The sequence below is a fragment of the Pseudopipra pipra genome, chromosome 1 (assembly GCF_036250125.1).
Source record: "Pseudopipra pipra isolate bDixPip1 chromosome 1, bDixPip1.hap1, whole genome shotgun sequence".
Classification (NCBI taxonomy): Eukaryota; Metazoa; Chordata; class Aves; order Passeriformes; family Pipridae; genus Pseudopipra; species Pseudopipra pipra.
Window position 1 is genome coordinate 59,735,104 of NC_087549.1, and position 25,892 is coordinate 59,760,995.

The following is a 25,892-nucleotide window of genomic DNA, read 5'->3' on the forward strand; positions in this document are numbered from 1 at the left end:
TTGGCTGGGTAAATATTAGAAGCTGTGGAAATACATCTGTTGAAGAATGGTGAACACTCACATTGTGCCACTATTGTTTAGTCTCAGAGAAGGCCCTGATTTAGTGAAGAATTGCAAACGTAAACCTATCCCTATTTGTTGAAAATATGAAATGTTTATTTCAGTGAAAATTATTTCAGTATTTAATTCCTTTGGTGAACTGTGGCCTTCAATACAAAGGTGTTTCTTCTGAATATATTTGTGTATTTGGAGGATTTAAAATTGGGTCTTGAAGAGCTTACCACATTTAATTTTATAGACTGTTAAAATACAGTTATTACTTTTGGTCCCTTTCAAAATAATGTATTCAATGCTGAATCCCTTTTTGAATGGAAAACAATACCTCTGTAGAGATAGATTCCTTCAAAAGCACTGGTCCAAGGTTGTGGAAAGGTTTTATGTGAGAATATTTATATTTTTAACCACATCCTTGCATTTCAGATCTCTGTCTGCTTTTTCAAACAATGGATGTGTATTTATAGTGTAAATATTCTCACTGAAGCAAACACAATGTGCTGTGCTACTCACATGTACAATATATAGCATCTCATGTCCACTTAGATTAGAATGCACAGCTTTTAACACTGCTCAAAGATGACAGTATATCTATGGGGAAGCATTGGCATCCAGAAGGCACATTTAATAGGCAAAAAATAATAGCAAGACTTAATAAGGAGAAAAGAAATACAAACTGCTTCCCCTAATTTTTAGTTGTCTGGAATTTGAAGCTTTTTCCTCCTTTTCCACCTTGCATTTGCCTCAGTCTGTCCATGCACAGAGAAGGAAGAAAAAAGCTGATGCTATGTTCTGTAATTTCTTCTGCTTTGGATATAGTTTTTGTTGAGGAGGATCACTGCTTATATCTACTCTTGATATTTTTGTGTGGTTTTGGGACAGCAGAGTCTTTGCAGATGCAGGAATATCTGGAGAAGATTGCTGAAAGTTGCTCAGTCATAGAAAGATATGCTGTCTGAAATCTGTCTGTTGATCTGCCTATTATAGTTTAGAGGGAGAATCGGAATGTTTCATGCTTTTATTTAAGATAGAATAATATTATCTGTCCCTGCAAGTAATTATAATAAGAATACTTTTGCTCTATTTAAAATTCTGAAGCTTACTTATTTGTCAAATTTCTGTGAGAATTTTAGTAAAGCATACATGTTCTTAGAAATTAACATTCTTCATTTTGTTTGCTTCTGTGTTAGCTCTTACAGAAAGCTTTTCAGATAGAGAATTGCACTGACCTTGCAAAATACCATATGTTGAGTGTGCTGCAGTTCATCTCATAAGCATTAGTAGTCTTAAATGAACAGGTATTTTTTGTATTCTATGATAACTAAAGGAGTTGAAGTCTTTTTGATTGCAGTGATAGAAATTAAACATTACAGATAAATTACTCTCTTTTTTGCTAAGAAACATTATTTCTTTGTGTGATTTCAGATAACTGTACAGACATGTGGGTGTGCACATCATGCAAATTCAGGTTTTTATTAGAAACTGGCTTAAATTCTGAAATTGTAGAAAATCCTAGTTCTGACCAATTGTACATGCATAGCTCTTATATTGCAGAATATGTTGGTAAGGGAGTGAGCTCAGTTGTTTAGTAGTCTCAGCAAAATCGAAGAGCAGGAAAAGTAAGTAAAGATGGATATTTCACCCTAACAGTTTCTTTTCTTTGACATTTTAACACAGACATTACATGTGGTTTTGATGTTTTTTTGTGTAGTTTAGCTCCTTTTTATTTTTTATGGTAAAGTGCAAAAATATGAGACTAGAGAAAACACGCCATCATAAATAAATAAAGGAAAATAAAAAATACAGCAGTGGATCATGTAGAGTTTCTACTTAAGCAGATATTTAAATGGTTATATATAGCAATTATAAAAATATATGTTTATGCAATTTAGGATTAAGTAAAGAGATGTAAGCAGTTAATTCACATGGATTCTTACAAAATGCTGTATCAACTCTAGAAACATCCAGCATCTTACAACAGTTTTTTATATCTAGTTATTAAAAGTATTGGGTTGTGAAAATTAGAGAAAATTGGCGTGGTTGCACTGAAGTTAGTGAGAGGATAGCTGTTCATAAAAGCCCAGAATGCATGTCCCCTCAGTTTTCGGCTTGTACTTGGTGACTCTGCTGATCATTATTCCATTGGGTTTGGGTAGTTTTTTTTGTGTTTTTGTTTGTTTGTTTGTTTGTTTGTTTGTTTTTTGTTCTTGTTTTTTTTTGGTGTGGGGCTTTGTTTGTTTGTTTGTTTCTTGGTGGTTTTTTTTTGTTTGTTTGGTTGGTTTTTTGGTTTTTGGGTTTTTTTTTGTTTGTTTTGTTTTGTTTTGTTTTGTTTTTTTAAATAAAAATACCAGATGGTAACTGCCTGTTGTTATGCGTTTTAGGTCTCAGAGGGTTTTTCTCCTATTTCAAAGTAATTTCAAAATCAGAAACCGTGTTCCTCTTTACCTGTTCTTTACTTATCTGAAACTTCAAAATGTATTGTCTTTTGCCTTTAGAAATGACCACAAACAGGCGTGTTGAATGAGAAGGCTAAGAGATCCTAGACTGTAGCTGTGGGAGTGAATTCTGCTTGCATACCTAGAGTTCAAACTGCGGCGGCACTACCATGCTTCAAATATCTGCAGAGTGCTTTAACAGCAGCATTGCTGCGAGACAGGGAAGCTGACTGCCGCCTTAATTCTTTGACTGTTTCTGTATTTTATTCTTCATTTTTTAACTAAACGCCTGTTTGAGAATATTTTTTTTCTGGTTTTATAATGTTTTTCTGGCATCTTTCTGGCCTTTGGCTCCAGGATTATTTCTGTGGTGACTTTTATTGCGCTTGGTACTCACCTATCCTTTTAAGCCTGTTAAAAGCACCTGAGGCTGATGTATCTGTAAGGAATTGGGCCCTGCTTAGCACTTTTTTAAAAACTAAAAGATCAAATTATCTTATGAAAAATTTGACACGTAGAGGACAGATGAAACATGCAGTGGGCATCTTAAGGTTCAGCACAAGCTCAGTATTAGATGGACTACTTTCCTGCTTCATATTAAAAGATCAGGCTGAAGTAGTTAGGGGCTGCATTTAGGACTGAATTACGAAGGTGAATACATAATGCAGTACTGACCGTAATATAGTTACTTTTCTTAAAAAAAAAAAAAAGATGATTCATATTACAATGGAAGAAGATTCTTTTTATTTTTCAGAAAAGACATTTCAGAATATATTAGCAACTGTGTACAAAAAGCAGTTCAACTTGTACTTATGCTTCCCCCAATTGAAGAAGACCTTAGCTTTGTTAACATGATAATACATATTTTCTTCGTATCACATAAGAGCAGAAGAGCCTCTTTTCTGGCTTTCTTTCAGTATTGTACAGTGGAAGGACACAGGACACGTTTCAGCATCACTTGCTGCAGAGTTCACCTGACAAGGCGGCACTTTTTTATTCAATTACTGAAAATTGTTCACAATCCATGTTTTCTACCTTGACATTCTTACAAATGATCTACATTCCATTAGCATTGTGATTTCTTTAAGCTTCTTTTTCAAAACTGGAGGGAAATGTGTACAACTATGTTTTCTGCTTTGCAATGGAAATATACATTTATCACTTAGGTACATGTAAGCCACTTCTGTGAACTGGGCCCTTGGAGTAAATGTGTTTCGATGTAATGGCCATCTGTTCATGAATATCACATTTGCTAGTTTAACAAATAGTTTGATATAGATAAACACATAGTTTGGTGAGATCATATAGTTTCATGGGTAGGAATGCAATAGCAAAGTTTTATATTTTCCATATGCCAGCAATCAAGCTGCGATCAAGGTCTCAAGGTTTTTGTTTGTTGCTTCCAAAAATTAATCTCTAACATTTACTACTGGTCTCAGATGGACCTAGTACAGGCAGTTGACCTGACACATTTGCCCTGTATAACTTCATTAGAGTCAGGTGTCAGTGGCACAGAAATGGCCCCTGAAGCTGTAAGCTAAAGCCAGTTTGCAAGAAAAGACAGAACTGACAAGATGGAGTTGGTCAAGCCAGTGATTCTGAGTGCCTTGGTCTGAGGGGTGTAGGTCAGCTGCAACATATTACACATACATACGTAGCACAGTAGATATAGCTCAGTACCAGGTCATTTTTTAAGTTGATAAAAACTAGTTTAGTAGGATCTTTGTTTGATTTTGGTTTTGATATTATGATATCTGCTCTGGTCCTGGCACATATTTTACCCCTGAAGTCAAAGTTTATTCTTTGGTATCACTGATATCAAACTGTAACCATGACAAAGTATGTGGATTTAAAGGAGGAGGGTGTGAGTGATGGTGAGTTTGGTTTCTGGATATATCTTCAAAATTTGTCTTCATGCTTACTGCTTTTAGTACAGAAGACAGCAATGTAAAATGTGCGTGTTTGATAACTTTGTCTTTTTCCCCCCCCACCCCCCATCTCCTCTCCTGTATTTTAGCATATGTTCCTGAGGAGGAATTGAAAGCAGCAGAAATAGATGAAGACAGTGTGGAAGATGATGGGCTGTCTCTGGACATCCAGGAGAATGAGTATTTGTGCAATGAAGAAGCGGAGATCAAAGAGGCTCAAAGCTACCAGAACTCCCCAGTCAGCACTGCAACTAATCAGGATGCAGGCTATGGTTCGCCGTTTAGTGAAAACAGCGATCAGCTGGCCCATTTCAAAAGCACTTCCTCTAAAGAAGAGAAAGAGGATCCTCAGTGCACAGACAATGTTTCCTATCCACAGGACAGCTTGGCACAAATAAAAGCTGTGTATGCAAATTTGCTTTCAGAGACTTGCTGGTCCAGTTTAGCTTTGGACTTAAAGAAATCCAATCCAACCACCAGCAACAATGGAATCAGCCAGAATGAAAACACCACCAATACCGACACCAATGCCAATTCCCAGAATACTAGTACTACCAGTACCAACACTAGCACCAGTACAACTACCAGTAATACTAGTAACAGTAATAATAACAGTGGTGGCTCAGGATATGACTGGCACCAAGCTGCATTAGCTAAAACTTTGCAGCAGACCTCATCATATGGACTTCTCCCAGAGCCTAGTCTTTTCAGCACAGTACAGCTTTACCGGCAAAACAATAAACTTTATGGGTCTGTGTTCACCGGTGCTAGCAAATTCCGATGCAAAGACTGCAGTGCAGCCTATGACACACTGGTGGAGCTAACAGTGCACATGAATGAAACTGGACATTACCGTGATGACAACAGAGATAAAGAAGCTGATAAGACTAAACGGTGGTCAAAGCCTAGAAAACGATCACTTATGGAAATGGAAGGCAAAGAGGATGCCCAGAAAGTGCTCAAGTGCATGTACTGTGGGCATTCGTTTGAGTCTTTGCAAGACCTCAGTGTCCATATGATAAAAACAAAGCATTACCAGAAAGTGCCTCTGAAGGAGCCAGTACCAGCCATCACGAAATTGGTCCCTTCTACCAAAAAGCGAGCACTTCAGGACTTAGCTTCACCCTGTTCACCTGAGCCAACAGGGATCACTGCAGAAGCTTCACTGGGTGAGTCTGCAAAGGATCAGAAAACTGCCAATCCCTACGTGACTCCAAACAACCGCTATGGCTATCAAAATGGTGCTAGCTACACTTGGCAGTTCGAGGCACGCAAAGCCCAAATACTGAAATGCATGGAATGTGGCAGTTCCCATGACACTTTGCAGCAGCTCACTGCTCACATGATGGTCACTGGTCATTTCCTGAAGGTGACCAATTCTGCTTCCAAAAAAGGCAAACAGCTAGTGTTGGACCCTGTGGTGGAGGAGAAGATACAGTCTATACCTCTTCCACCCACTACCCACACAAGGCTACCAGCCTCCAACATTAAAAAGCAGCCTGATTCCCCAGCGGGCTCCACAAACTCGGAGGAAAAGAAAGACCTAGAGAAGGAAAAGGTGGTGGTCACTGAAACAGAAAAAAAGATTAAAGAAGAGAATGAGGACTCTACAGAGAAATTTGAGCCAACAACTTTGTACCAATACCTCAGAGAGGAGGACCTAGATGATAGTCCCAAAGGCGGAATAGACATACTGAAATCCCTGGAGAACACAGTGACAACAGCTATAAGCAAAGCTCAGAATGGAGCCCCTTCCTGGGGAGGGTATCCCAGTATTCATGCAGCTTACCAGCTCCCGGGAACAGTCAAGCCCATTCAGCCAGCAGTGCAGAGTGTTCAAATGCAGCCATCTTACGCAAGCAGTGTAAAATCACTGTCATCAGAACACAACGCACTCATCCATTCCCCGGGCAATCTCACACCCCCACCTCACAAGAGCAATGTGTCTGCTATGGAAGAACTAGTGGAGAAAGTTACAGGTAAAATCAATGTGAAGAAGGAAGAAAAGCCTTTGGAGAAAGAGAAGAGTTCTCCAGTAAAACCTATGTCACCTGCTGCTAAAGAAAACAAGGACTTCCCAAAAGCAGAAGAAATAAATAACAAACAGCAGCTGAAGAAGAGCTCTGAGTCAGAAGTTCAAAAGGTCAAAAAGGATAGTCCATCAGAAGCACATACGCCAAACGGTACAGAGCCACTTAAAACAAAGGTTGCAAATGGCTGTAACAATTTAGGAATTATCACAGATCATTCACCTGAGCCATCCTTCATTAATCCATTGAGTGCTTTACAGTCCATTATGAATACCCACTTAGGCAAAATTTCTAAGCCGGTAAGCCCCTCTCTGGACCCTTTGGCCATGCTGTACAAAATTAGCAACAGCATGTTGGACAAACCCATTTACCCGACCACACCAGTCAAACAGGCTGATGCTATTGACCGGTATTACTATGAGAACAGTGATCAACCTATTGATTTAACCAAGTCCAAAAACAAGCCTCTTGTTTCCAGTGTGGCTGACTCTGCTTCATCCCCGCTTAGGGAGAGTGCCCTGCTGGATATTTCCGATATGGTGAAGAACCTCACGGGGCGTTTGACACCCAAGTCTTCAACTCCATCTACCGTGTCAGAGAAGTCTGATGCTGACGGGAGCAGTTTTGAGGAAGCTCTGGATGAACTGTCACCAGTACACAAGAGGAAGGGCAGGCAGTCCAACTGGAACCCTCAGCATCTTCTGATCCTTCAAGCCCAATTTGCTTCCAGCTTGAGGGAGACCCCAGAAGGCAAATACATTATGTCGGACCTAGGTCCACAAGAGCGGGTACACATCTCTAAGTTTACTGGTCTTTCCATGACCACAATTAGCCACTGGCTGGCCAATGTGAAGTATCAGTTAAGGAGGACAGGTGGAACTAAATTTTTAAAGAACTTGGACACAGGACACCCTGTTTTCTTTTGCAATGATTGTGCCTCTCAGTTCAGGACTGCTTCTACATACGTAAGTCACTTAGAGACACATCTAGGGTTTAGTTTGAAGGATCTGTCAAAGTTACCACTTAATCAGATTCAAGAACAGCAGAATGTTTCAAAAGTCCTCGCAAACAAGACTTTGGGCTCACTTGGAATTGCCGAGGAGGACTTAGGCTCCACATTCCAATGTAAGCTCTGTAACCGAACTTTTGCAAGCAAGCATGCAGTCAAACTGCACCTTAGTAAAACACATGGCAAGTCCCCAGAGGACCATCTGATCTATGTAACTGAGTTAGAAAAACAATAGCGTCCAGGTAAGCAGCCAGGTATGCAAGTGACCACAGGAACATTGCACTAAACTTCTTCATAGTACTGCACTAGGCCTGACCTGAGCCTCTGAAATCAGTCTTACTTTTGTTGCTGAACTGCCTATCTGGACCTTGGGTTTTCTTACACTTATTTTGTAGTTATATTTATATGCTCTTTGTCTGTGCATGGTTATTTTTTGTTTCTGTTTTTATTTTTTGTGAGTCAAAGTCTGACCTTTATTTTCTACATCTGTCCTTGATGTTAAGCTATCTTTTGTAGAATATAGTGGGAGACACTATTGAGAGACATTAATTTAGCCGTAAAGAAAGACACAAAGAACAATGATAAAGAGACATCCTAAAATTACAAAGTTGCCATGACAATAAAGGTCACAGAACCTGGTAGTGTCAAGTTTTAACCCTCTGAGAACTGTAATAGCATTTCTGTGCCTTTCCCAGTGACGAAATAAGTAAATAAGGAAAAACAAACCAAACCAAAACAAAAGGTTTAAAGGCATTTCATTCAAATAAAAGCTGTGTCGGAAGCAGGACTTTCTTTTTTTTTTAAATGAATGAGCTTCTTTTTTTTTTTTTTTTTTTTAATGCAGAACTGGTTTGTGAAGATATTGTGCATGCAGTCCTTGGAAGAAGGAGAGCTGTGTAGTACTCAAGGGGTTAGGAAGCCACAACTGTATAAGTTAAATAATAATTAAAAAAAAAAGCAAACCAAGTTGCCACTATGCCCAAACCCTCTGGATGCTGAGAATTGCCACTTTTTGGCAAAAAAAAAAAAAGTATGCAAGCTGTTATTTAAAACAAATGTAAAAATGCTCTTTTCTTTCCTTTTTTTTTTTTTTCTGTAAAATACTGCAGTTTATAGTTATTTACAAATGTTAAGCTTTGGTACAAGCTGACCTTTCTATAGTGTGCTGCATTGGTAAATGAAAACAAAAAAAATGGGGCAAATGTTGGATTCTGTTCCTTGTAAATTGCCAGCATCAGCTTAAAAAAAATACATGTTACATATCGTACCATTTTAAACTGTTCAACTTTCTTTGTACCTTCTGGCTGTATGCTTTCTCTTTTAACTTTTTATATTGTCATTTTATATTCAATTTCTGTGTATATAATGTAAAACCACACTTTTTGAATAAAATTTAGTTCCTGCAGCTTGATATAAATAGAGGAATTTTACTGGCACCTGCATCTTTCCAGATGCATGTACGTAAAGGAACTATCTGACAAAAAAAATAAATAAATAAAAATAAAGCAAGCAATGCACTATGAATTATACATTTTGATGTTTTATCATTAATATTGTACAGTACATTTTGGTTCACACAATTAAATCCACTGTTTTCTCAAGTGTAAAATAAACCCACATGCAGTTCTTGATTTACATACATTGTCATGTCGTCATTATATTGCCTTTGAGGTGTTATTCCAGCTGTAAGAGGCATCGTTTATATAATCAACCAGCAGAAATCTATTTGAAATCATCTCTCGTGATCTGGATGCTGACGTGTTTCGTTCGAAGCCGTAATAGTGATAACCTCTCAGAAGAGATTTGCAGTAGGTGTGCGCTGCAGAAGGTACAGAACCAGTGGGGCACTGGCAATTAGTGAGGGGCATTCTGCTCCTCACTGAGCTACAAGAAGGGGCTGCAAAGGTTTCAACCAAGTCAGTTTCCCTATGCTCTATGACTGTACCCGTAGCCATTTTCTGTGTGTGTTCAAAGACCGTCTCCTCCCTTCCTTCTCCGACAAAACACCTTTTGATTTCAACAGTTACATAGTCAGAGGCTGTGGCTTCTGCCCCTGCAGTCTGTTGAATGCTGCGGTGCTTGCCTTTCTGGCAGTGGTGAAGACCTCTGAGGCTTTGACACCAGTTTTTACTTACAGTACAAGAAGGCAGACCTATGTTTCTCTGTACTTTTTAAATATTGCATTTTGAGGTAAGCTGAGTGCTATCATATCAGGTGTTTCCCTTAATCTTTATTTCTGTTCTGTTGAACGCAGATGTCATTTAGAATGTAAAAGAGAGCTGTCAGAGCCTTCACTTCTCTATCTCCTGAGTACTTTGACAGTTACAGTGTATGAAAACCTGGGATCTGCTATCCATTACACTTTTTGGAGGGGCTATTAAATATGAGGACCTAGAGGGGTTTGCTTTCACATGGTATTAGTGATACTATTGTGTTATATATACTACTGTGTACGTATATATATTTCTGTTCCTTCTTCTCAATTCTTCTGAAAGTAATTTAAATGTAAGATCTTCACTTTCAAATACAGCACAGTTCGACATTTAATCTTTAGTTACAAGCCCAGAAATATCTATGCACTATTGTGTTCTCTGCAAAAGCCCATCAGGTCCAGGTCAGTTACATTTACACCGTGTTTCTAAGTAGTGCAGGAAAATGCCATGAGGGTTTTTTAAAACGTCCCTTACTTTCTTTGCTGCTAACTACCTATGTCCTTCAGGGGATCTAGCCATTTAGACATTTCAGTTCAATTACTGGATGATTATGTGCTTTGGACCCAAGGGGTGGTGAGAAAGAAAAACAGTCAGGCCTATGGCCATAATACAGAGTCTTTAAATAATAACCCTTTGAAGTTTTGTTTACTTTACCACAGGCCTGCAAACATGTGATTATAAAATATGCTGTAGTACGTTGCAGTAGTGGGTGAAAAGGTTGAAAGGGAGAAATAATAGCTCTAAAGTGGGTTTGAATTTAATGTAAATCCATTAAACCTGATTTTGAAACATCGCATGTAAAGTGAGTTCTCAACACCAGGTGACTCCCTCGAGAGGTGTTTATGACATTGCTAAATCCATTCAGTTCTGATAGCTTCAGAGTTGGACAATCACTCATCATCTGTGCCAGTGTCTGAAGAAAGTCCATTAAGAGTAAACCAGGAGCTTTACCTGGTGACTATGCTGATGTAACACTTTCTACGACTGAAATATGCAGTAGATGAAAACTGGAGGGGTCTGATGTTTCACCTGCTTAACAAAATGAAGCACAATGACAATACAATCTTTATTGTTTGGATTCTTTCCACTCTTGTTTAAATATTTTATTTCCAAAAAGTTTCCTTTTAAAAAAAGAAATTGCACAGTTTAAAACAGAGTTATTCTTTCTCCCAGAATTGTTTTTTCAGGTTTATTTGTTCTTTATTTCAATAAGACTGCAACAAAAGTAAGTTTGTGCTATTCTATGAATAGCTCCTAAAGCTTCTGGATGGAAGAGAGCACATAGCCTTTCAGGACTGGTCTTAAGACATGTAAGATCTTAAAAACCCATAGTAGTCTCTGTAAGCCTGTATACCTGTTTTGTGATGTATCCAAAATCCATTGTGTCTGATTCTTTTCAGAGATGTATAAAGCTCCTTTTTTTCAGCATTACATTACTGGTGTTCACATGTTTGCTTTATCTGTTCTCAGAGCAGATGATCTTGGTTTGCCTAGTTTTCCAGGTTTGATTTCTGCTTTGGTGCACTTTTCTGTATTGCTGTTTTGAAGGTGATGCAAACCACCACAAATCTGGGAGATCTGTATACTGATGACATTAGTGCTGAATGAAATGACCTTTTTTCTTTTTTTAATAGTATTTAGTGGGTTATTAACTAATGTCTTCTGCAACATAACTTTGTTACGGCTTTCTCTGTATGGTTACACTGGTAATAATGACAAAATATAATCTGTCCCTATCATGGAGGACACTAAAATGCAATTCTAGTTAAGTATAAAGGCATAAAAATATACATATTATCTTGTGTTAGTCTAATCAAGCACAGTGTGTCAGCTTCTGCCTGAAATTTCCAAAGCCACCTCAAATTTGAGTGTGTGATATTCTTTAAATAATATAGCAAGGGTCCTGGTTAGGATACCTCCAAGGAGAGGCCAGTTTCCATGTGGTGTGTTCTTGCAGCTCTGTAGGTGTTGGTCTCCTGGCTGATGCAGTATTGAGTTACTCTCCCAGCATGAAAGTAGCAGGAAGTGGGATTTCACCATCTGTTCACTGAAATTTAAAAGCAGGGTCCTTTTCTGTCCATGGATGAGAACAGAACTAACCCAAATTTACTAGCCAGATACTAATCTAGATAATGTGATTCTTCTGAATTTTTGTTTTCCTTGCTCTTGTGGTTGAGTTTCTTCTCATAATGTTTTGTGTGGCTTTGTGTAGTTTCTCTTCTTCACTGTGTATAGTCGGCTTCATCCTACAGGTAGGTGGAGTGACCACATTTTGGGATAAAAGATGCTATTCTAAGTAAAAGGTGATATCATAGCTAAGTGAAAATATCGATACCCAAAATTGGGTATGTTGCAAAGAAGGAGAACATTTTATAAGTCTATTTAGATGTTGCAGATTACCCGAGGTTAGTATTGTTTATGAAATGTGCTTCTTTATCCAGCATCTTCATTAGCTCTGGTTTTTTGAATGGTGATATAGCAAAACTGATTTTAGAATAGTTAAGCACCGAGATCAGAACTGCAAATGCTGATACATGGCTAATGGACCTAATTATTTTCAGACAACCAGTATTAGAATACGCAGTGATTATAAAAGCTGTAGACCTTCCCACTGAGAATGAGAAGCTCCAGTTACTCTGTTGTGAAAATCCCATGTTTTTAAACATCTCTTCAGTTCTGTCCAGTGACCTGCTGAGTCAGGATCAGCATGGTCAAAACACATCTAGTAAGCTTTTATCCTAACTACTATAGTTGTTACCTGTTTGTTTTTTTTTTCTTCTTATGAAAAATATGGAGTTTAATTTATCCAGGTTATCAGGATTGTTTTGGTTTTTACTTATGCATAAACTTCCTAGTGTAAAAAGTGCAGAGGAAGATTAGTTGCTAAAATTGTTAGTTCTTTTTATAGGATTTCTCTAACTAAATTGTTCTGGGCACAATGTATTGACCATCAGTACAGCCTAAAACTGAACAAATTTAATATAGTGAGAGTGCACTGTATTTCTCTTCAGAATAGTTGTGTCAGTATTGTCTGAAGATGCAGGTTAAAGTCTGACAGGTTCCTGACCAGGCTTGTCAGATGTAGGACACCTGTGGTTAAATGCCACATCGTCACTTAAAGAAGAAAGGTTGCCTGCAACCCATCTGCTCTTGTAGGAGTCCAGAGCTAATTCACTTGCTCAGAAGAGCATACATTATGAAATCTTAAGGGCTGCTGGGACATATTAGGCAAACACAGGCCAACCTTCAGGGTCATGCAGGTGGAAGTCATCTCTCTTGGTACATGCAACAACTTGTGAAACCCACCTTTTTAAGAGTGTGTACAGACTGAAGCTGGTATTGGAGCTTGTCGTCAACCACTAAAGTGGAATAGTACCTGTATTTGCTACCCAAAAGATGACACATATGATGGTGGAATCCAGAAAGCAGCATGCTAAAAGTCACATAGTCAGAAACAGTGCCCAAAGCTCATGACCAGCAGGTAGAGGCTTAGCCACTAGAGCATGCTCTCAGGCACAGTTCCTTACTCCTTACTCCCCAGAAAGCTTATTGTCAGAACAAGTAGTTGAGTTCAGTCCAATACGATCTAGGATGAAAGATTCAATAGCTAAGAGCGAGCAGTTTCTTTCAAATAAGTTCAGTAGTAGACTGGTAGGTGCTAAATCAGTTTGGCAAAATGTATTAACCTGCCAGCTGGCACTTTAGTTTCTATATCATACTGTGTATCACCATGCTCAGAATCCCCCTGACTTTCAGTGAGGTTTGGATACTGAATACCGATACTGATACTCAGACTGAATAGTGCTGAGGTCAAATATTGGACCTGCTGAATTACTTTAAATTACAAGGTCTTGTATTTTTGAATGGCAGGATAGGATGCTGTAAATTGGAAATGGGGATTGTCTTCAGATGTGAACAGGCAGATTGCATGAGGTGCCATTTGTCCCATTCTTCAGCTAGTGGAAACCATTGCTGTAAAATCCTAAAGATGGTCTGGCAGTGGAACCCAGATAGGGAAAAAGATTTCTGCCACTCACTTTCCTCTTTCCGCCAGGTACTGCACAGTGTATTGGGATATGCAAAGAAACTGTAGTTTAACCTGAGCATTTCTGAGGAACAGTGTTCTGTAAAAACTAGCCATCTTCTTCAAGTCCTGGTTAGGCTTAGTTTATCACACCAGAGTTCCAACGTGTAACATCTTATTTGTTGTCATGGAAGCACTGCTACAGGCTCAGTGTCAAGAACATCTTCTCCTTGCTTTCCCCCCAGCCTCTAGCATAGCAAGGAGAACTGGCAGAGTGGCTCTGCAAGTCACTATTGCTCTGCAAGGAGTTTGAGGATGGACTGGGAGGGAGAGAAGCAGGATAGCAAAGGATTTTGTTCTTGATAAAACAGTACGAAGTTTTATGTTTTCAGATGGCCACTTCAGCTTAACCCACTATTCATGGCAATACAAGAAGTGGCTCTTGAAAATGCTGCCCTTTGGCTTCAGGATCTTTGACATCTCATTGCTTAGTACTTATAAAGGTGAAAAAGTAGTATAGTAGATCACTTCTGTTCATTCCATGTTCCAGATGTTCATTCCATGTTCCAGATGGAGCTAGACCCATTGTAGGTAGAATGTGAGATTCATTAATGGCTTTTCTCACTCTGTAGGCATTTTCATTCCGAACTTTTTTTTTACAATTTAAACCAAAGTACTTTGGAAGCAATTTAAGCCAAACTGGAAAAATCCACTTTTATTTTCTGATAAGAAAACCTGCCCAAGGCTGCTGTGACAGAGAAATGTCTAATGCCAGTGTAACTATAATGGTTCTACTGGAAAATTCTCACAGTAAACAAGCTTTAAGTTTATTAATGTGCAAATGCTGTCTCTAAAAAACACTACAGACTCAGACATTGCCCACAATTGGTATATTACTTGGTAGTCCAAGGTCAAATGCACTCGGCACGTTTGCAGTGGGCATTCTGTATTAATAATTATATGTAGTAGTATTTGAGCGTGTAGTATGATGATAAAGTGTGGTTCAAGGATGCACTGTATAGCACTGTGTGTCTTTATGTTCAAGGGATAGATGTATGGTTAGCTGTCTCTAAAGTGCTGTCTCGGTAAAGTTTGTAGCATTTAGCATTAACTGTCATTTCTCATCACTACTTTTCTGTGGCGGGATAATGTGAAAAATTAGATAGCTTTGCTCTAAAAAAGGCAGCAGGTCTAGACTTAACATTGCATGGGGATCCTCCGCCCAAGTTTTGGGGGCTGGTGAGTGTCGCATTTCACATTTTTTAAGTGTGCTTTGACAACTGGAAGTCTGGAAAAGTGCAAAGAAGAAATAGGACTGAGGAATGACTAAGAACAGTCTAATGATCAGCAGCCATCAGACGGGTAAAAGCAGCACAAAAAAAGAATTGGAGTTTTGAGATCCACTTGAGAAGAAGGAGAAGATAGGCAAAAGAAATGATAGGAGAATAATTGCTATTAGCAAGAGCAGATGTCAGGAATTTTGAAAGCTAGGACTGAGAGGGGTGAAAAGGAAAAGGCTGGAAGGCCTGTTTGCCTGTTAGAAAACAAAAGGGGACCCAGCAAGGTAAAGCTCAAAGGGACTCTGTGCTGGGAGATATAGGCATGCCTGAGTGATGTTTGGGAACCTCTCTGACCTCTTGCAAAAACCATGGAATGAGGCTGAATTTGTCTCACGGAAGAAACAAGGTTTTGTAGTGGACAAATGAAATATTCAGTGTAAAGACTTCACAGGATTGTCTGTTCAAAAGCTGGAGGGTCAGGGAGAAGGAGGCAAGATAAGGAGGGAAGCCTGAGTAAAGAGTTTGAGTGAAGTGTGATGGTGAGGGCTCTTTACTTGGTGTTGTGTAAGATGGGAGAGGAGCAAAAAGGAAAGCTTTGCATGGGGAAAACATAACGTTTTGTTGCTGGTGGTTGTTTTTTCTTCCCACTTGAGTCTTTCTAAGTGCAATAACTACATTAAATTTGTGTTGTAATACCAATCAGAGTCCAAGGCCCTGAGTATGCTGGTTGCTATAAAAACACATTCTAACAGTAGCTGCAACCTCCTTTAAGACAAGATGTAATGAGTGTAAAAGCCATCAGAAGCAGGGGAGAAGGTGTTCAATTTCATAGGCTACGCATGTACATAAATTGAACTCTTGCAAGTCATTTAATTTTTAAAGGCTTTATAGTAGATTTGCTGCAGTCTCTACTGGCCATCCACCTAGCTGCTCTCGGTTGGCAACTTCACTATTGATATCTGGGCATCATTTTAAGTGAGCACTTAAGGTTGAGTATCAAGGGAAGGTATTTATAGTTTCAGCAGAGTGGGTTGATAGCTATTCTAGCCCCAGATGGGAATTGGGTTACATGACAGATCAGGCTGCCTTCCAGTTTTATCCAATACTAGTGATAAGGGGAGGGGGAGGGAGGACAGCTGCAACTGTATAGTCCTTCTAGGGTTAAAGATCCTAATGCTTTAAAGAGAATGTCTAAAAGAAAATTTCTTTCTGAAATAATTTATGGAAATGCCGTGCTCCCTTTGAAGGTTCCATGTCACTGCATGGCACTACGCAATGTTCTCTTTCTTCACCTGTCAGGCAAGGACCACCTCGAAGAGTCTCACTGCTGATTACTAGTTAATTGTCATTAATAAGTGACAACTGACATTATGGGGGCTTAATGCAGAGAGAACAGAAAAGAGCCACAGATATTCTAATGAGCTGACTCCTACGTGCCCTCTATTGTTGTCGAAAATGAGGAGCTGTCGTCATTGTTCAGGAGATGGGCTTCAATTGCTCTGGAAAAATATTCTCTTTTAATTTCTTTATGCATAGATAATTCCTGGTGCACTCTCTCTCCCTCTCTCCGTCTGTCTCTCTTGCTCTTTCTTTCTCTCTCCTACACACACACACAGACACACACACCTTTCTATGAACACAGTAAAAACTTCCACTGATGATATACAATATGTATTAAGACACAGTAAAGCTTTTTAAGTACTTTGATTTAGGCATATACACATGCAAGCATATGTGTATGCACATACATACACACTATCTACAGATAAATGCAAATCACCAAGATGTTTATTTAATTTTTAAAACCCAGGAAAGATGTGGGCACAGACAACTCCACTAAGAAAAGGAACCAAAAGGAGATGGTCAAGACTATAGGAGCTGATGTATGAAGTTAGGATTGAGGAAGTCCTGTTCTGTCCCTAGTGCAAGGAATTTTTGAAGTGAGCACATATGAATTTCAGATATAGGTACCTAAAATTAGGTCCTTGCTTTTAATTTAAATACTAGCTTGATGACTTGAAGATTTTCAAAACTGTCAAACAGGCAGGAGCTCCCTGGGAGGCGGTGGTGGCTGCAGTTACTCTACGCTGCCTGCTGAAAGTCAAAACTGTTCTTTGCATGCTTTCTGAAAATCTCAGCCAGCAGAGGGCCAGAAATTTGGGGGAGATGATTTAATGAGGCATCAAACTCCTGGTTGCATTTCCTGAAAAGTAGGAGTTCTGCTTACGTTAGGCAAGCATGATCAATCCAGCATAAGCTTATTTCTGTGCAATGCTAGATGTTTGTATGTCTACATGTATTTGGGATAAGCAGGGTTGCTGAGGGTGCTGCTGACAACCTTTGGAAAAGTTCTCTGACATAGAGAACCTTTCAAAAAGTCAGGAAATCACCCATGATTCTCAAGGTAAAAATTTAGGTGAAACAAACGGAAGCCAGAGGTGTTGTTACAATGATGCCAGCTTCTCCTACCAATTTCAAAGCAACACGATTACCTGCATCAAATCTAAGTATGGACAGGTCTTGAGGTCTAAATTGTAGAAGAGGAATTTTCTGTTTTTACCAAAAAATATCCTAGTGTTTCCATTCTGCAACAATGAATTGCATGTCTGTATTGCTCTCTTATGTATAAGGCTGTGCAGGTTTGCCTGAGAAGTGGCTAATCCAGCGTCTTTCAACTACCTGCACATAGGGGAGAGCCCATCACTTTAATGGGAATTTCATTTCAATAACATAGCTTGAGTTTAAAAGTCAAGACTTACAGGAAAGAAAATGAAAATGAGATGCCTCTCATATTGTACTTGGAGCGAAGACGTTCATTAGCATTCTCTGTCTTACTGCCTGCCAAGGCCCAAACAAAGGATACAGTCTGGAACAATGGCCTGAAATGAGGAACACAACCAAAGCAACCGTGCAGGAAGCCTGGCATTTCCCATGGTTTGGGGACCTGGAGCCAATATATAGTGCCCCAAGCAGATGTGTGGAAGTGGAAAATGCCTCAGATGACAGTAGGTAATTTTTTTTTTTTTTTAATGCTGGGCTTCCCACTGTGAAGTCAGCAGATACCATGTCTTACATTGTCATAGTGCAACTTGATGGGTCCTAATTCCCAGCTCTATATGTGACTTTGGATGCGACCTCTCTGTGACTGAATCTACCCATGTTTTACAGAGATGAGATAATGCCTGTATGGCAGAGAAGACACATGCTGTAATCAGTGGTGAAAGAGTTTGTAATACTGTGTAGAAAGCACTTCTTGACATTGCAAGTGTCTTTTCAGCTACTGCACTGTCTTTAAAATTTCCTTCTAGAGAGGGCAGCTGAAAAGATCACAGTCCAAGCCACTTCATTTCCTGAGGCAAGAGGTCAGCTTGCTGCTCTTTGTGGTCCTCCTCTACCTTCTAACCCTCTGGATTAGGAAGCTACCCACTGCCCACCACTAAGTGGGTAGAGTCACAGCTGCCAGGGCAGTTTCATATCCAAATCTATCACAACAGTTGTTATTGTCCTCACAATTCTTCCCTTCTTCCTTTCTTTCTAACTTCAGCAAAACAGTTTTGGCAGCTTCTGGAACTTCTCTGCCCACTGGACCCCAGTAAATCTGATGCTAGTTACCAGTGATGTCAGCTGCAGTTAGTATGTTGAGTGGAGTGGGTAAAAGTTGGGGTCCTAGATAAACTGGTTGTTTTGTTGCTTTTAATACCATTGATCTTATTAATGCGACTGGACTTTAGGAAGAACTGATAGAGTCATTCCTGAATGGAGTTGTTCCTTTTTTTATCAAGAATACTGCAGTGTAGAATTGAACAATTACATTCCTGCCCCATGTACTTCTTCCCTCCCAAATGAAAGTCATTAACCTTGTTTGCATTGTCACTCAAGACCTCTTAGACATTTTAGCAAACACTTTCAAATGACTGAGACTCTGGCTGCGGTATTCTTTTAATAATTTACAATCATTAAAATGACATCAGACTAACTCCAGTTCTGGCATTCTTTCCAGTTGCTGTCTCTCAGATGTCTATGTGGGATGAAGGTAAAGTTGGGCCTGTAATGATGGATGTCCCTTGCAGAAAGTGGTTTAGAACAATCCAGGATACACTACAAAGCCAGAACTGGAGATAGTCTTATCTCACTTTTAGAGCTGTAAATTATTTAAGGGAGCACTCCAGCTCCAGGAAACTGAGGTTACAGCAAATATTAAGCTTCCTGTATGGCTATTTTTCTTGTGTCAGGTGGTGTGGCAGAGCTTATTCATAGGCATTCAGGGGCTGTGGAAATAATCAGCAAACGAGGAAAATATTTCATTTTCTGTTGCTATTTCTCATGTCAGATTTCTAGAGAACTAGGGCTTGAGGTTTAGGGCCCTTTGCGTTGAATTCAGATCCATAAAAATCCTCTTGATGGGTAGAAAACATTGTGCCAAACTAATAGATGCATTGTCAATATAGATTATTACAACTTCACAAAATGCTCCCAGAAACTACATATCATTTATCTAATCACATGCAAGATGCTCCAATTCAGTGACTCTTAATAAATAGCTAACTCAGGAAACAACACGGTGAAGTTGCAATGCATGAAGTGCTCAGTGATAGCTTATGCAGTCTATCCTGCTTCAGTTGGCATTGAAAGCTTAAACATGTTCCCTTCCTTCCTCACACATCCTTGCTTCGTACATAAAATATACATGAAAACAAGCTCGGATGACAAATACCTATATGCCCTGCTGATGCTTAAGAAGAAATTTCTGAATTTTCTTGGAGTGGGCTGCTTCAAGTGATAACAGAAGGGAAGGGATGTCTCCTGTGTGCCCATGGCCAGCATCAGGGGAGAAGTGGCCCCTTCACAGAGCAGGGCAGGGCAGGGCAGCAGCTCCTTTAGCCCCGCTAAAGTCCATACCTCTCTGCTACCTATCCAGGCAGCTCTACAGAGTAAACTAGAGCTAGTCTTTCCCTCTCCGCCTTCCTCAAAGCAGTGGTGAAGCCTCCAGAGGCACATGCAGCCAGTCAGTGAGGAATGGACACCTGCCATCTCTCCTGAGGGGAGCAATGACTCCAGGACCCTTCAGTCACTGCAGAGCATGTGGACATCCCTGTTCTGTGAAGGAAACATGATATCCTGTCTCTTTGCTAACTGACACAAGGACAAGGAGGAAGAAGAAGAAAGAAGGAGATTTGATTGTTCACATCAAAGAGTTAATTTCTTGAATTTGGAGGTGGAAAAAGTGTGGCTTTTGTTGCAGTAACAACTCTTGCCTTTGGTTTCTTTTTAACAATACGCTGACGGTAAGTAGGTAAAAATCATACTCATTTGTGAAAAAGCATTTTTTATGTAGTGTATGTAACAATATCAGGAGATGGGGTAGAATTTCAAAGTGGTACTTTTCTTTGGTTCTTTCCCTTTCAATAGCTGTTGTTTTGATTACTCCGTGCCTTAGGCTATCATTAGAATCTTTTTGTGTGTGAAAGTATTAAGTCCATAAATATGAAAATAAGCCTGTAATTGACCCATGGACTGAATTTATTTCCATTAGATTCTTCTGCTAGTATAAAAAGCACAAACTGGAAGAGTGATATTTATGTGTGTATGAAGCTCCTCAGCTCTGATGGTATATCATATATTTGATAATAAGGTTATGCTCTTAAAGGGACTACTCAGCAAGACAGGGTGGGGAAAACAGGTGTCTTATTTTAGTTTTGAAAGCAAAACTGTGTACAGCCATAAAATAGATGCACAGCACATACCATTATTTTGATTAATCTGCTAGAGACCAGCTTATAATGAAAGCTGATCAGCATGTCCCAATCAGTCTCATTAGGTTCCTCTGCAGACACCTGGAGAAAGGCAGGCAGCAGAGGGTACTTTGGAAGTAAGAGGAGCTGAGTGATCTACCATGGAAAACACCGGGGTTGCCACACCTGCTTATGTGCTTTAATGGAGCTTTACGGTGCGCGGGGAGGTTTCTCAGTTAAATGGGACATAAAGCTCAGCTGCATTCTGGGGAGGCTGTGTGCTGTTACCGTGCCCTATGCATCATGCGTAATATTCCAGTTGTTGCCTCTGTTTGTGGCCACAGCTGTAGTTCTGTTGAACTGCTACATAAAGTTTTCCAGGGTTGCTGTTTTTTCTTTTTCCTTCTGGATTTTTCCACCTTCCCACTGTGTGAAGGGACCATATGGCACAGCTATTACATCAGGACCTGCAGGCAATTCCCACTCAGGTAGTATACCAGAGCAGGGCTGCATGTCAAAGAAGAAAATGAAGGAGGGAGGGAGGGAGAGAGGGGAGAAGGTGGGTGAGATTGCTTCCAAGAACAAAATCACAGAATATTCAAGGCTTGTGTCGTGAGACAGGCAACTCTCCCCCCCACCCCACCCCCATGAGCCCTGTTATCATCTGCCCCAGTCTGCTCTCTCTGCATGGTACAAGATGCTAGTACAGTTCATCACCAAGGTCAGCTCGGCAGGAAGATTACAGCTTGCAGGCTCCTCGGTGCCATGGACTTGCTCAGGGAATGACTGGGCAGCTTCCTTTGGTGGTCGTGTGGAAGGTTTATGGTAAGGCATGGCATGGAAGGGATGTATGTGTTCCTAGATAATTTCCACCCCCACTTCCTCCAATCTATTATTTTTTTCCCTTGTATGCTGGGGACTGATCAATAATATAGGCCAAAAGGGAATCATGCAATTAAAGTATAATTGAGACATTGAGTTTTTTGTTTGTCTGACTTCAATCTAAATTTGTATTAAGGGGGTTAAAAGTGGAGAAGTCTTTCTATAGCCTTCCCATTTGTTTCTCCTAGTAGGTGTGGCGACCATTATTAGCGCTGCTTTGAATTAATGGCCAATTGTCCTATCATAGTTTAAGAAATATGATGGGCTGTGAAACCAATCCCAAACGTGATTCTGAGTACCTAACCCATCTAATTAAAAAGAAACAAATTAAACAGTGGCAAATAAAATTGGTACCTTATCTGTAGCCAGTGCTGCAAAAAACAGACAGAAGGCTTGATCGTGAAGCTCTTCCTCCATCCAGCTGGAGGTCTGTGGTACAGGTTAGAATGATGATCCTACAAAAATTGTCTACAACATCATTACCTCCTTGGCCATGTGTTTTCCTCCAAGTGAGACTTTCTTGATATTATGTGGGTTCTCATTATTTCACAGAAAAGAGTGTCTGTGTCCTCGCATCTGCATGTATTGCATTATGCTTCCTTCCCATGGATGCGATCCATTCACAAATGAAGTCCAAACACTGCTGAGAGGAGACCTTTGGCATTGCTGTTTTTTGCACTTCTTGACAGACAAATAGTAAGATTATATCATTGGCTAGATGTCGATGATATATATATATATTTTAAAATGCTGTGTGGTATTTTGTGCAAGTATAAAGAGACCACTGCTCCACTTCATGGACCTCTGAAACCAGAACAGAACACCTGACTTCATGGTTGGAAATACATTAACCATCAGCTTAGCACAAGTGGATTTCAACTACACCCCTCAGGAACCCGTGCACTGGGACCCTCTCAACTACAGTTCAGGTCAGGATGTGGTAGAGACAGGTTCTTTTTGTCTGGGTACAGCCATAGAGGAGAGCTGCACATCCAGACTTGTAACCAAGCATGGGGATGTAGTAATATGGATGGTGTATGATCAACAGCCTCAAAGTTCTTGTGGATGTTCAAGCTATCAGAGCAAAGCGGCTTGTCAGTGCACAGCAACTTCTGATTTTGTTGACAGTCACAATTTCATTGCAAATTTTGCAATACCTGCTGTCGTTATTCGTGTCCCAGTACCTGTAGCCAAGTGATTAGGGAAGAAACACATGTAGGGGAAGATTCTAGCCCTCAGACTTGTTAATAAAATAGGATGTCACCCTAAAGCTTAGTTACAGTAAAGAAAATGAATCCTCTTTTGCAAAGTCTCATAATTACTGGCAAGTTTTTGTTGGTAACTTATTTTCAAACTGTTGTTTCAATTCATAATGCTCCTGCACCAGTCTTAGTTCATTACACTGAAGTCATGACCAGATGATTATTTAGATGCATCACTAGAGAAATACCATGAGGTTAAGAGCAGACAACAGTCCTAAGAAAAAAAATAATTGGTGACCAGCAAAATCAGTAGATGCAAGACCTTCCCTTGTGTTGGTTACACCCAAGGCAAAAAGGGGGGCACAAAGACATGCTACACCCACTGGAAGGGCTCTAGCACTTAAATCAACAGCAGAGACAGTGGCAGGTTTCTGGGCAGGAAGAGAAGTAATCTTGGGAAGACTCACCTGCAGTCAGCAATGGAGAAAGTGTAAGAGCATCATAGATATTGTACTTCCCATCCTGCAGTCCTCATGGCAGGGGAGGGACATACCCCCTCAGCAGTTGTGTCAACGACATGACGGGAGGAGAAGACACAAGTGGTTTTATGGGCCACTCTGCATTGCTTCTCTGGGACTGCTGGCAGAGATGAAGAGTGGGAGCCAGAGTGGTCTGTAGATAGCCTTCTACAGCAAGGGACACCATTTTTAGCACTGAGTGGAAGAAGTAACCACAGAACTCCCATTAACAATAATGTGATTGCATGTGTGAGTTCCTATTCACTGTACTGAAAATTTACCCCTAAGGGTCCACATAAATTTGAGCTGTTGACCGTGTGAAGTGTTCTTTTATGGGCAATAAGGACACTGAGAGGCAGCTACATGATTTCCTAAGCTCTGGCCACATACCAGTATTTGTCTGCATAATTCTTCAATTTTTCTTCCCAGATTCTTGATACAATGCACACATTGCTTATAGAGAGCAGGCAAAAAATGGTTTTAACAACAGCATACTTTGTTATTAAATTAGGCCTTGGAACTATAATTCCACATCTCTGTATTTTGATGAGAAACCCTCTACAATGTTATCAAACTAATATATTGTAGCAAATTTTATATCTTCTGCCTCTGTCATGTATAATATGAACTGTATGAGAAAGAGCTAACTTGCTAGGGAAATCTTGATTCTCTATTTCTAAAAATCAAACAACTTACTGGTAGGCCAAGTATTCATGCTGCTGAATCTTACCTTTTATTTGATTATGCAAATGAAGAGGGACTATATTCTGGTACATCTTGGCAAAATTTAATTTCTGGTTGATGCCTAAAAGTTTCAACCCCCCCCCCAAAAGATTAGCACTTGTCAATAATGCTGTGTATTCTTACTCCGTCTCTTTCTCCATCACTTTTTCTCTTTCCTTTTCTCCCCCACCCTTTCTTTTCCCTTGTAGTGTTTGTTATCAGGCTGTGTTTCAAATAACTAGAGCAGAGTTTTGCGAAGGAGGTGTATATCCTCTCAGCAGACACATTCAGCATTTTGAACTCTACGATCGTAAACAATGGACATGCGTATATTTTAAAAAGAAACTTGGAGTAATTTATCTTAATTTAAAACTGACTATTCCTGCTCAGGCTCTTTTTTCTTTTCTCTTGGAATACTACACATATAAATCCTCACACAATCTCCTGGTAATTCATATTAATACACTTGGGGAAATGCTTTGGATTCAAAACAAATGTTCTTGAAAATGTAGTTATCTCATCCTCCTCATTTCCTAGGTCTCAAAATCCAGCTGGTTTAACTGTTTAAGACCTGGAAGCAGTAATGGATTTGCCCTGCAATGCTTAGCAGTGGCTGTCTGAACCCGGAGAGGAGAGTTGTTTTCCTGCATGCACCTGAACTCCACCAAAGGGACCCATAGAGGTGCCTGCAGGCATGGGGGGGGGTGCAGGAGTGGCAGGAGTTAAGGCAGGGATTCACAGAACTACTGGGGTTTGCTTACCTTGTGGGGTTATTCCTTTCACTAGCCCCAGGCAGATGTATAGTAGTAGTAAAGGAATTAGGTAGTGAGCAGTTAGGGAGCCTAAACCCATGCTGTAACTACTGACCTGCTAGAAGAGCAATTCTCAGTTTCCTTGACTAATACCTCTCTTGTTTTCTTGGTGTTTTTTCTTCCCATTTGTCTTCACTCAGGAAAAAAATAATACTGAATGCCTTTCTCCTTATTGAGCCAACTCATGGTGCACCGGCCAAGCCTGACCACACACCTGCAATTGCTGACCAGGATAACTGTTTTATCCTGAACCTGGAAAGGATTTTGAAAAGCATCATCCTGCCTCTATTTCTTTTTGCTTTTGCTTTGCTGCCCTACACTGTTCTGGACATAATAAACCCAGAAATCACATGCTCTGAGACAGTGCAACAACGAGGTGCACACACGATCTCATTCTGTATAAAGCCTTTTACTTGAAAATTAAACTTTAATTGAAAAATAGGTCTCTGAAGAAATCCCCAGCCAGTGTCTGCCCAATTACAGCAGTGTAGCAGTTGCAATGGAAAGCTGTTAATGTTAGCTGCAGTCCATGTGGTATGTGGAATATGTTTCAGATTTAACATCAGCATTCAATGCCATGACTATGTTTTGATGCTCCAAGCAGGAGATTTTATGCATTTAACATCAATTTTATGCATTATGGTCTTGCTGTACCTGGGCACGGAAATAACCATATGATTCTGTGTTATTCATTCTGAATTAACTGTGAACAAAATATTTGCATCAACTGTTCATACAGTGACTGATTTTGCTATGTGTCTCTAGGTGGCAACTAAGTGACTCAGTGTCTTATTTGATTGGCTTTTAGGCGGAAGGCTTTACAAGTACTACAAGCCACAAAAGGAAAGCGCTTGGTTTGGTAGCCGCGTTGACTCACTGACAAAACCCTACATTACCGCTCACATCAGTTTGGTGTAGGCAGTTTCATTTGTGATCTCTTGTTTGTCTCTTGAGTGGAATGAAGCTAACATGCTGAGAGCTGTCTTCGGCTAGTCACACTTTGGCATGTATGTGTGGGTTGTTTTTTGTGGTCATAAAATTTTGAGTGGT

General features: G+C 39.9%; 1 protein-coding gene across 1 annotated transcript in view; it reads left to right on the forward strand.

Annotated features, from left to right (window-relative positions):
* The window catches only part of TSHZ1 (teashirt zinc finger homeobox 1), a 57,798-nt gene extending 48,707 nt beyond the window's left edge, over window positions 1–9,091 (forward strand). The window contains exon 2 of the mRNA XM_064658190.1: window positions 4,507–9,091. Coding sequence (XP_064514260.1) covers window positions 4,507–7,691 — 3,185 coding nt within the window. The 3' untranslated portion in view covers window positions 7,692–9,091. The remainder of the gene's footprint in view (window positions 1–4,506) is intronic.
* Window positions 9,092–25,892: the final 16,801 nt, after the last annotated feature.